General features: G+C 37.9%; 1 protein-coding gene across 1 annotated transcript; it reads left to right on the top strand.

The window, feature by feature from the left end:
- The first annotated feature begins 2,451 nt into the window (after positions 1-2,451).
- tomm34 (translocase of outer mitochondrial membrane 34) lies at positions 2,452-9,412 on the top strand. The gene is made up of 8 exons (XM_061875023.1): positions 2,452-2,645; positions 4,522-4,664; positions 6,370-6,469; positions 6,537-6,689; positions 6,753-6,904; positions 6,999-7,146; positions 7,247-7,373; positions 9,033-9,412. Exons 2-8 carry the CDS (start codon positions 4,535-4,537, stop codon positions 9,132-9,134), a joined length of 912 nt encoding a protein of 303 aa, XP_061731007.1. The 5' UTR covers positions 2,452-2,645; positions 4,522-4,534; the 3' UTR covers positions 9,135-9,412.
- Positions 9,413-12,676: the final 3,264 nt, after the last annotated feature.

Genomic DNA, 12,676 nt, shown 5'->3' with positions numbered 1-12,676 from the left:
CCACTGTGCCGCGGCACACAAGTGTGCTGTGAGATACAGTCTGGTGTGCCGTGGGAGATATTTAATTTCAGATATTTGGGTTAAAAATATTTTTTTGCAAACCAGTAATTATAGTCTGCAAATGATGTGTGTTTGTTGAACCATGTAATAGTCTTCCATATCAGTAGGTGGCAGCCGGTAGCTACTAGCTTATAAATGTCGGAAACAGCGGGAGGCAGGGTGCAGGTAAAAGCTATCTAATGCTTAAACAAAAAATAAACAAAAGGTGAGTGCCTCTAAGAAAAGGCATTGAAGCTTAGAGAAGGCTATGCAGAACAAAACTAAAACTGAACCGGCTGCTAAGTAAACAAAAACGGAATGCTGGACGACAGCAAAGACTTACTATGGAGCAAAGACGGCGTCCACAATGTACATCCGAACATGACATGACAGTCAACAATGTCCCCACAAAGAAGGATAAAAACAACTGAAATATTCTTGATCGCTAAAAAAAATGGATTGGGGAAATATCGCTCAAAGGAAGACATGAAACTGCTCCAGGAAAATACCAAAAAAAGAGAAAAATCCACCAAGATAGGAGCACAGGACAAAAAGTAAAACCGTACAGACAGGAAAATAGCAAAAAACTCCAAATAAGTCAGGGTGTGATGTGACAGGTGGTGACAGTACACCTAGTTTGAGACAAGAGCTATAGTGATGCATATATGCTTTAAAGTCATATCCAACAATTGCGACAACGACTTTTTACTGTCACCTGAGTTTCGTATTTTTAATGATTTCTGCTGGTGGTGTGCCTCCGCATTTTTTCAACGCAAAAATTGCGCCTTGGTTCAAAAAAGGTTGAAAAACACCGTGTTAAGGTTGTGTATTTGTTATGTATTGAATTGAATACAAGCGTACGTTATCGTAATTGTGGGAATTTGATGTGTTTTGTAACCATTTGTTGTCGTGTGCGTGGTTCTTAGTCAGAAGTATGAAAATTTAAATCAGTTTGAGCATGTCTTCATTGTAATATTGAGCTTTCCTCTGAATGTCTTATTTTGTGGGTTTGATTATTAAATGTATAACCTTTTAAAAACGTTGGATCTTTAAACCATTAGGTGTTGTTTTATCCACAGCACAATATAAATGGTAAATGGATTGTACTTGTATAGCGCTTTTCTACCCCGGCCTTTTTAAGGAGGCCAAAGTGCTTTAACAGTATTTCCACATTAACTCATTCACACACACATTCACACACTGACGGTGGGAGCTGCCATGCAAGGCGCTCACTAGGACCCATCAGGAGCAAGGGTGAAGTGTCTTAATTGCCCAAGGACACAACGGACGTGACTATGATGATATGGTGGGGATTGAACCAATAACCCTCAGAATGCTGGCACAGCCACTCTACCAACTTCGCCACGCCGTCCCTAATGTTATGTTTTTGAAATGGAACGCTGGCACCCTTATGCAGTGGTTCTCCTGCTTTTTTCAGTGATGTATCCCCTGTGAACATTTTTTTTAATTCAAGTAACCCCTAGTAAGAGCAAAGCATTTTTGGTTGAAAAAAAAGGATAAAGAAGTAAAATGCAGCACTATGTCATCAGTTTCTGATGTATTTAATTGTATAGCAGTGCAAAATATTGCTCATTTGTAGTGGCTTTTCTTGAACTATATGGAAAAAAAAGGTATACAAATAACTAAAAACTTGAAAAAAAAACCCAAGTGATTCAATTATAAATAAAGATTTCTACACATAGAAGTAATCATCAACTTAAAGTGCCCTCTTTGGGGATTGTAATACAGATCCATCTGGATTAATGAACTTAATTCTAAACATATCTTTACAAAAAAATAAATCTTCTACATCAATATTTATGGAACATGTCCACAAAAAATCTAGCTGTCAACACTGAATATTGCATTGTTGTATTTGTTTTCACAATTTATGAACTTACATTCATATTTTATTGAAGTATTGTTCAATAAATGTATTTATAAAGGATTTTTAAATTGTTGCTATTTTTGGAATATTTGAAAAAAATCTCACGTACTCCTGGGCATACCTTCGAGTACCCCCAGGGGTACGCGTACCACCATTTGAGAACCACTGCCCTAATGAATTTGTTATAAATAAAGCGGTGTATTGAAGAACTATAAATTGAAAAATACCGCCTTTGTTTGCGCATGCGCTAAAAGCCAGAATTTCCGTTCCCAATTTGACAGCTATTTTGCATAATACGTTTTGCTGTTTTTTTAAACAACGTTCTGCGAAAGTGTCTACTAATAGCCTTAAATAACTACACTCTAAAAAAATATTTGAAGCTTCCGTTTTCATTTTTGACTCATGCTAATAATCGAAGTGCTCCATTTTTGTAAAATAATTTCCACTATTCATATAGAATACTTTGAATGCAGATACCTTTTTTATTTTTGACTCACATTCCTAACGCAGTAAACGCTGCGCATGCGCAAGCGGGCAGGTCAGCATCTAGAACGCATTACAGTTTTTCCGCAATCCGCATTCAGCGATTCTTATACCGGCAGTAGACTGGCAGACGGTCGGAAAAAAACCCAAAGGTTATTTTTAGTAATGACCGTGTTGCTGGCATTATATCTCGTTAAAGACATTTAAGACGTTGCACACTAACTTCCTCAAGCCGGTAGGTAAATCCGAACCCCCACCATTTCTACGATGATTAGCCAGTTAGCTTAGCCTGCGAGCTAGTTTTGCTCCCGAGAAGAAAACGCCGGTCATTGCTAGGATGACATGAACTAAATATTATTTATAGAAGAAAACTGAATGTTAACACAGGTACTGATACATTGGTATGTTTATTTTGTTTGTTATAGTCAGACTTTATAGGTCTGGTAAATATACTTAGTACATCTGAAGTGTAGCATATATACTTGAGAATTGTTGATAACGAGCTGTACCCATCCATCCATTTTCCTACCGCTTGTCCTGTTCGGGGTCGCTGGAGCCTATCTCAGCTGCATTTGGGCGGGGTACACAGATAGACAGACAACATTCACACACTCGGGCCGATTTAGTGTTGCCAATCAACCGATCCCCAGGTGCATGTTTTTGGTTGTACGATTTTAGCTAATTGTCCTGTATAATTGTATGAATATGTATTTTTCCTTTAGACCAGTGGTTCTCAACCTTTTTTCAGTGATGTACCCCCTGTGAACATTTTTTTTAATTCAAGTACCCCCTAATCAGAGCAAAGTATTTTTGGTTGAAAAAAGGAGATAAAGAAGTAAAATACAGTTCTATGTCTTCTGTATCTGATTTATTAAATTGTATAGCAGTGCAAAAAATTGCTGATTTGTAGTGGTCTTTCTTGAGCTATTTGGAAAAATAGATATACAAATAACTAAAAACCTGTTGAAAAATAAACAAGTGATTTAATTATAAATAAAGATTTCTACACATAGAAGGAATCATCAACTTAAAGTGCCCTCTTTGGGAATTGCAATAGAGATCCATCTGAATTCATGAACTTAATTCTAAACATTTCTTCACAAAAAAAGAAATCTTTAACATCAATATTTATGGAACATGTCCACAAAAAATCTAGCTGTCAACACTGAATATCATTGTTGTATTTTCTTTTCACAGTTTATGAACTTACATTTATATTTTGTTGAAGTATTACTCAATAAATGTATTTATAGAGGATTTTCAAATTGTTGCTATTTTTTGGCAATATTTTTATAAAATCACACGTACCCCCTGGCATACCTTCAAGTACCCCCAGGGTTACGCGTACCCCCATTTGAGAACCACTGCTTTAGACCACAGGAAAAATATATTCTGATGTTGCTAATGGGGATCCAAGTAGTTAGACAAACATCCGGAATTCTCTTATTTACCATGTTGTGTTTTGTTTTATTACCTGAAACTCACTACAAGTGTGTGTATGGCCCTGCAATACCACGTTAATATTTGTTGTAAGCATTTCACCAATCTCTCGCACTTTGCAAATTATACGTCATTTCCATTGTGCACAAGCAATTTGCATATCGCAAGACGAGATTTAAGCATTACACCAATCTCGCGCACTTAGCAAATTATACGTCATTTCCATTGTGCGCAAGCAATTTGCATATTGCAAGATGAGATTTAAGACGAGATTTTGTGGATGGTTTAGTCAGTAAGCCCACATTATTGTATTTTATAAATAGTAAACCAAGTTTTGGTAGTAGTTTAGTCAGTAGTTTAGTCGTGGATGTACACTGTATAGTGGTTAGGGTTAGGGTGGACTGATTTGAGGGCAATACTTAGGTATATTGTATCGACTAAAAATGAATAGATTTACATAAGTATTTAATAAATTATTTTGACACCAAAAACATGTATTTGCACCCATTGATTTGCAAAATGTGCACCAAACATTATTCACATATATAGCTGGAAGCAATTTGCAAAAAGATTGCGCATTATACAAATTTTCAAAATGCGGTTGCGCATTTTGCAAATTGCTCACATTGGTATTGTGCCTACAACGTTAACGCTGAGTTTCTATTTCTCAGGAATAACTTCGCAATGCCCCAGAAAACGAAAATGAAGTCTTGGTCGGAGCTGAAACAAATCGGCAATGATCTTTTCAAGGCGGGCCAATATGGAGAGGCAACTCACTTCTACAGCCAAGCCATCAACCAGCTGAACAAAGACAGTAAGTAGTAGTTCTTCTCAACCAAAGCAAAAATAGATTGTTGTATCTTACACCTTTCTAAAAAGAAGCAACTTAAAGGGGAACTGCACCTTTTTTAAATTTTGCTTATCATTTAGAATCCTAATGTAAGACAAGAACACGTTTTCCCTTTTTTAATGCGTTTTAAATAGTATAAATATGTGATCAAAAGTCAGCTTACAATGGAGCCGATGGGAGTCGCTCTATTTGCCTATAGAAGCCTGTAAAAACATCCAAACGCCTCCATCAAGATTTTATATACAGGATGTAGGTGTATTATGTAATGTAGTAAAAGGTACATTTATGATCAAATTTTATATTTCTGTATTTTGGTCATTTCAAGCATACGCAGTGCATTAATTTTAAAAACACGCATCACGGCCTTTGCTATGTTTTCAACAGCACCACCGATTTTTACTTACAACAGACTTCAATAGAGCCAACAAATATAACAAAACATCGCTCTACAAGGTCTGCTGTCATGAGGATGCCGATTGATAGAATCTTGTTATAGTGTCGTTTAGATGAAGAATGACTCACTATCCTCACGAAGAAAAAAGGGTGTGGAACCAAGCGTCTTTTCTAAATTGGTGGTCAAAGTGTACAAACTTGTTGGAATACGTCCTCATCCTTTAACTATCCAGGTGAAAAGCATTATTTATGATCTACAAGAAACTTCCCTGTATTGGGTTTTATGGGTGGACTAACGCAGTGGTTCTCAACCTTTTTTCGGTGATGTACCCCTTGTGAAATTTTTTTTAATTCAAGTATCAAAGGAAAGCATTTTTGGTTTGAAAAAAAGATAAAGAAGTAAAATACAGCACTATGTCATCAGTTTCTGATTTATTAAATTGTACTACTGAGGATGTCCCAGTGGTTTGTGTTGTGGTTTGTGCAGCCCTTTGAGACACTAGTGATTTAGGGCTATATAAGTAAACATTGATTGATTGATTGATTGATATAACAGTGCAAAATATTGCTCATTTGTTGTGGTCTTTCTTGAACTATTTGGGAAAAAAAGATATAAAAATAACTAAAAACTTGTTGATTCAATTATAAATAAAGATTTCTACACATAGAAGTAATCCTCAACTTAAAGTGCCCTCTTTGGGGATTGTAATAGAGATCAATCTGGATTCATACATTTTATTCTAAACATTTCTTCACAAAAAAAGAAATATTTAACATCAATATTTATGGAACATGCCCACAAAAAATGTAGCTTTCAACACTGAATATTGTATTGTTGCATTTCTTTTCACAGTTTATGAACTTACATTCATATTTTGTTGAAGTATTATTCAATAAATATATTCATAAGGGATTTTTTAATTGTTTCTATTTTTAGAATATTTTTTTAAAAATCTCACTTACCCCTTGGCATACCTTCAAGTACCCCAAGGGGTACACGTACCCCCATTTGAGAACCACTGGACTAGAGGACCTCTCATTGGCTCCGTTTTAAACAGACTTTTAAATATGTTTATTTTCGAGTTATCATGCATTTATTTTAAATTATGGCAAAAATAACAATGACTATTATTTTGATTTATGTTGTAATCACGATTAATTACACAATTATTCATTAATTTGAAAACATGAGTATTTATTGTACCGCCAAAATTCAACGTTGAATATAGTTTTAAAAAGCCTGGATATACATTAATAATTATATTTTTCTCCAAAGATCCAAATAACGTGGAGGATCTGAGTGTCTTGCATTCGAACCGCGCTGCCAGCTACCTCAAAGACGGAAACTGCACTGAATGCTTGAAAGACTGCAACACGTAAGTATATGTCGTGCACAATGATGAGTCACATGATCACACGGAGACACGCCTGTCGCCTTCACAGGTCGCTGGAGTTGGTCCCGTTCAATCTCAAGTCTTTGCTCCGCCGGGCCGCCGCCTCCGAGGCTCAAGAGCGCTACAAGTGGGCGTACGTTGACTACAAGACCGCCCTGCAGATTGACGCCAACATAGCTGCCGCCCACGATGGCACCAACAGGTGGGTTGCACGAGGGCCGCTTCTTGTTTGCTCAAACTCCAACCTGCACGTCCTTTGCATCAGGATGAGCAAAGCCCTGACAGAGGCTGACGGCCCGACATGGAGAGAGAAGCTTCCTTCCATCCCGACCGTCCCCCTAGCTGTCCGAGAGAAGCTGGGACGGCAACCTGCTGGCACGGCGCAACATAACGGTGCCGCACAAAGCCACAAACCTGGTGAGGTTTTTTGAAAGCCAAGTCACAGCTAGAGAAATAATACATGCCAGTCAAAAAGTGGACCTGAGGATAAAACTATTCAAACTCTTCTCAGAACACAGCGAAAAGGATGTGCGGCAAGGTCAATGCCTTAAGGAGGAAGGCAACGTCCATGTCAAGAGAGGTGAACATGCCAAGGCCGTGGACAAGTACACGCAGAGCCTCCGACATGACCCTACCCAAGTTGCTACCTTCACTAACCGGTTCGTCACGCCTTTGCATGTCACCACATACACATACGCTACCTTAGCCGTTAGTAACGGGTTGATGGTTGTTTTTTTACTATTGTGTGTGCACCATCAGGGCGTTGTGCTTCTTGTCGCTGGGGCAGTTCAAGGACGCTGTTAGAGACTGTGACGAGGCGCTGATGATTGACCGCACCAATGTTAAGGCACTGTATCGGAGGGCACAGGCTCACAAGGAGCTTAAGGTGAGAAAAGCTGCATCCTAGACACACACACACACACACACACACACACACACACACACACACACACACACACACACACACACACACAGAGCCACAGTGTGGAAATTTTGCCGCACTGTCAGTATTCCTCAAAGAGGTCGCTTTGGCTGCGTCTCAAGTTCAATACTTCCATCTGTACGCTATGTACTAGGCACAAGTGTTGTGTTCACTCACAATTTCGAGTCCAGCATCTCTCAGTACACTGCATTTTTGCCATAGGTTTCAGCATGAACACATTCATGCACTCAAAAGTGTAAATACGGACTGGAGGTGCGCTAAACACACAGTTAGACAAACTTTAAAGCTCCACAAGTGAAATTGTTCAACACAGTAGCTCAGTTACAATGATGGAAAGTGTAAGGATGGAAATGACAATGCAGGTATAAATAAACTAAATATAGCAATATAAAATATAACATATCTGCTAATATATACAATATATACTTAATATGTGTACAGTATATTATATATACAGATATATGTCTATAACATATACTAGGGGTGTGGGAAAAAATCGATTCGAATACGAATCGAATCCGTTGTGCGATTCAGAATCGATTCTCTTTTTTTTTTTTAAATAGAATTTTTTTTTATATCAATCCAACAAAACAATACAGAGCAATACCATAACAATGCAATCCAATTCCAAAACCAAATCTGACCCAGCAACACTCAGAACTGCAATAAACAGAGCAATTGAGAGGAGACACAAACACGACACAGAACAAACCAAAAGTAGTGAAACAAAAATGAATATTATCAACAACAGTATCAATATTAGTTATAATTTCAGCATAGCAGTGATTAAAAATCCCTCATTGACATTATCATTAGACATTTATAAAAAATAAAGAACAATAGTGTCACAGTGGCTTACACTTGCATCGCATCTCATAAGCTTGACAACACACTGTGTCCAATATTTTCACAAAGATAAAATAAGTCATATTTTTGTTTCGTTTAATAGTTAAAACAAATTTACATTACTGCATTCAGTTGATAAAACATTGTCCTTTACAATTATAAAAGCCTTTTTTTTTTTAAATCTACTACTCTGCTAGCATGTCAGCAGACTGGGGTAGATCCTGCTGAAATCCTATGTATTGAATGAATACAGAATCGTTTTGAATCAGAAAAATATCGTTTTTGAATCAAGAATCGCGTTGAATCGAAAAAAACTTTATATTATCGAATCGCAACCCTAAGAATCGATATTGAATCGAATCGTGGGACACCCAAAGATTCGCAGCCCTAATATATACAATATATACCAATTACCAAGTACAATATTACAATATATGTGGCAGCCCCAGCATAAAATAGAGAGTAAATCCAGCAGAAAATAGAATATAGACATTAAAAACAAAGAGAAGTAGCTGACATAGAAGGTGTCAGGTAATAGACGGATATTATCTATTGCTGTATGGGGAGTGATTATACAGCTGGATGGAGTGCGGAATGAAGGAGTTCTTGAATCGCACAGTGCGGGAAGGAAGCTGAATGAGCCTGTTGGAGTATGAACTGCGCTGTCCCTCAATTGTCTGGTGGAGTGAGACACAGCTAGTGGTGACACCACATTTAGTTCATATTAAGATTGTGTGCTCATGTTGATTCCTCCAGGATGTGAAAGCATGCATAAACGACCTCCACAAACTCCTTGAAGTGGAGCCGAAGAACGTTGCAGCTGTCAAACTGCTGCATGAAGTTCAGAAGAGAAAGTGACATCCTTAAGGAAGTGCGTTGACAAACATGAGGTGAATTTGTAGACTGCAGATGACGTTTATTTATGACGAGAGTAAATGACATTCCCACATACATCAAGTGGGTGGAGCTCATATTCAGAAAGAGAATAGTATACTGTTAAGCTCCTCCCCTTTCTTCACTCCTCTTTGTTGCAGTGGCTGCCATGTTTGCTTAAGTGCCTGAAAACTTCAATCTCGTTTCAGTGCTGTAAATGTTTTCTTCTTGTCAACCAGTGTCAATAAAACTTTTTGACAAAAGCTGTCTTCTGATTGGGCAGAGGAATGTCTTATGTAATAGTAAATCACTTTTCATCTGTATGCTGTGAAGTGTGTACAGAAGAAGTATTCAACGTTTTCCAGGCCAAGAACCTCCGAACTAAAGGGAATATCCTATATAGAGTTCTATTTTAAATTAAACTGGTTCTAAATCAGGGGTGTCAAAGTCATTTTAGATGATGGGCCACATGGAGAAAAATCTACTCCCAAGTAGGCCAGACTGGTAAAATCACGGCACGATAACTTAAGAATAAAGACAACTTCAGATTGATTTTTTGGTTTAAAAAAAAAAAAACAAGCACATTTTGAAATTGTACAAATCATGTTTTTTTTTTACAATTACCTGTTGTGGTTAATAGTATGTATATTTTATTTGTCGTTATTTATATTTTCTGAATAAATTATGTGATAATGTTCAGTCAACTCATTGGTGTTCATTTTACTATATAAAAAATTCTATCAAAATAAAGATACAGTATGTTATTTATGTAGTTTGATATTTTTCATCGACCGATGTACTAACATCTGTTTTATTTTGTACATAGGTAGCATCATCTACAGAGATACAAAGAATTGCTATTGCGACATCCAGTAGACACATTTAGAACAGCTGTTTCATTCAAAAATTTCAGATTCATTTTTATACTTAGCAAACTCATCCCGCGGGCTGTACCTTTGTAACCTCTGTTCTAAAGGTACTTGCGTTTGTGCAATACTAAAATATTATAGAATAATGCTAATGGCTGACGACTGGTGTGCTAATTGCAAGCTGGCAGTTTGGCCGCTGAGGATAGATGGCAACTGGTGTGTTAATTGCTAAGTACACATTAACACACTGTGAATGTAGTTCGGAAAAAGCAGTGGCTTAGACACCACATGGTTAGAGTGTCCGCCCTGAGATCGGTAGATTGTGAGTTCAAAACAGAGTCATACCAAAGACTATAAAAATGGGACCAATTACCCCCTGCTTGGCACTCAGCATGAAGAGTTGGAATTGGGGGTTAAAGGCCTACTGAAACCCACTACTACCTACCACACAGTCAGATAGTTTATATATCAATGATGAAATATTAACATTGCAATACATGCCAATACAGCCTTTTTAGGTTACTAAATTGCAAATTTAAATTTCCCGCGAGTTTCTTGTTGAAAACGTCATGGAATGATGACACGTACGCGTGAAGTCACGGACTTAGTAAATATTAGCTCAGCACCAATTACGGCTTAAAGTCGTCTGCTTTAATGGCATGATTACACAGTATTTTGGACATCTGTGTTGCTGAATCTTTTGCAATTTGTTCAATGCTGTTGGTGGAAAGTGGTAGATTGCAGATGTCTTTAGCACCGAGACATTTGTTGTGAAGCTTTAAAGCGGTCAAGCGAACATGTTTCTCTTCGTCAACCAGCATGTTTTTGGATGGGGAAATTGTGATATATATCTCACCGGAGAAATCATTGGATTATTCGTCGTCCTGCAGCAGCTGTCATGTCAATAAATGCAGCTGTGAGCTTGGCTTCTCTCTGAGACACTGCGTGTTCACCGAAGCCATCCGACCTCGAGGTATGTCTTTAGAATCTCACTAAAACACTATTAAAACAATAAGCAGATAAGGTATCTTCCAGAATTATCCTAGTAAATGTGTCTAATTACATCTGAAACGCTCCCACTGCCGTTGCCCGGAGTGTCACTTTTTTTTTTTTTCTAGTCCTTCGCTATCAATATCCTAATTCACAAATCTTTCATCCTTGCTCAAATTAATGGGGAAATTGTCGCTTTCTCGGTCCGAATTGCTCTTACTGCTGGTGGCTCTCATTAAAAACAATGAATATGTGTGGAGCAGCTGCAACTCGTGACGTTACGCGCACATACTTCCGGTAAAGGCAGGGCTTTTCTATCAGAGACCAAAAGTTGCGAACTTTATCGTCGATGTTCTCTACTAAATCCTTTCAGCAAAAATATGGCAATATCGCAAAATGATCAAGTACGACACATAGAATGGACCTGCTATTCCCGTTTAAATAAGAAAATCTCATTTCAGTAGGCCTTTAAATCACCAAAAATGATTCCCGGGCGCGGCACCGCTGCTACCCACTGCTCCCCTCACCTCCCAGGGGTGAACAAGGGGATGGGTCAAATGCAGAGAACAAATTTCACCACACCTCGTGTGTGTGTGACAATCATTGGTACTTTACTTTAACATTAAATGTACCTTGTAAAATTTGATTGATTGATACTTTTATTAGTAGATTGCACAGTTCAGTACATATTCCGTACCACTAAATGGTAACACCCGAATAAGTTTTTCAACTTGTTTAAGTCGGGTTCCACGTTAATCAATTCATGGTAAATCATGAAAATATTTAAATATGTAGGAATATTGCCTAGTGAATCGGGATGTAACGGTTTAATGATAAACAGTGGTAAAATTCTGGACCATTAGTAATACCGTTTAAATGTTTAATTAAATAAAAAAAAACGCAGCAGCACGGCCTCCGAAAATGGCGCATGCGCAATAGCGCTGTACGCAATGTTAGGCTCGAAAATACATGGCGGAAAGCAAAACGCACGCACTAGTTTCCTTCCTAATAAACGGACAACATTTGCAGTCCGGACGAATTTTAGATCCGTAAAGCATGCCGAGAATAAATAATTGGATAGACAGCCCCTCACGAGAAAAAGCCGGAAAAACGTCCCCTTGAAGGGAGCTAATACTTCAAACATAGCGGGCAAACTCCTCAACCACCATCCACAATACGGCGAGTGCAAAGTAGGTCAACTTGTTGCTGAATGTTCGATGGAAAGTGTTTGAAAATGAACATGTTATGATTTGTATGTCAAACCTTCTTATAGTTACACTAAGGTGTTTCCTAGAGTTACTTGTTATTGGGGGCTACCGGTTAAGAGATAGTGTGCACACTGCGCATGCTCACTGACAGCTTCGTGATGTTAAAGGCCTACTGAAATGTGAAGTGAAGTGAATTATTAATGAAATTTTCTTATTTAAAAAGGGATAGCAGGTCCATTCAATGTGTCATACTTGATCATTTTGAGATGTAGCCATATTTTTGCTGAAAGGATTTAGTAGAGAACATCGACCATAAAGTTCGCAACTTTTGGTCGCTAATAAAAAAGCCTTGTCTGTACCGGAAGTCGCAGACAATGACGTCACCCGTGTGAGGGCTCCTCACATCCTCACAGTTTATAATGGGAGCCTCCAACAAAAAGCTATTCGGACCGAGAAAACG

Source organism: Nerophis ophidion, linkage group LG16 (assembly GCF_033978795.1).
Source record: "Nerophis ophidion isolate RoL-2023_Sa linkage group LG16, RoL_Noph_v1.0, whole genome shotgun sequence".
NCBI lineage: Eukaryota > Metazoa > Chordata > Actinopteri > Syngnathiformes > Syngnathidae > Nerophis > Nerophis ophidion.
Note: the sequence above shows the minus strand (reverse complement) of the source record. Positions and strands in the feature narration are given on the sequence as shown.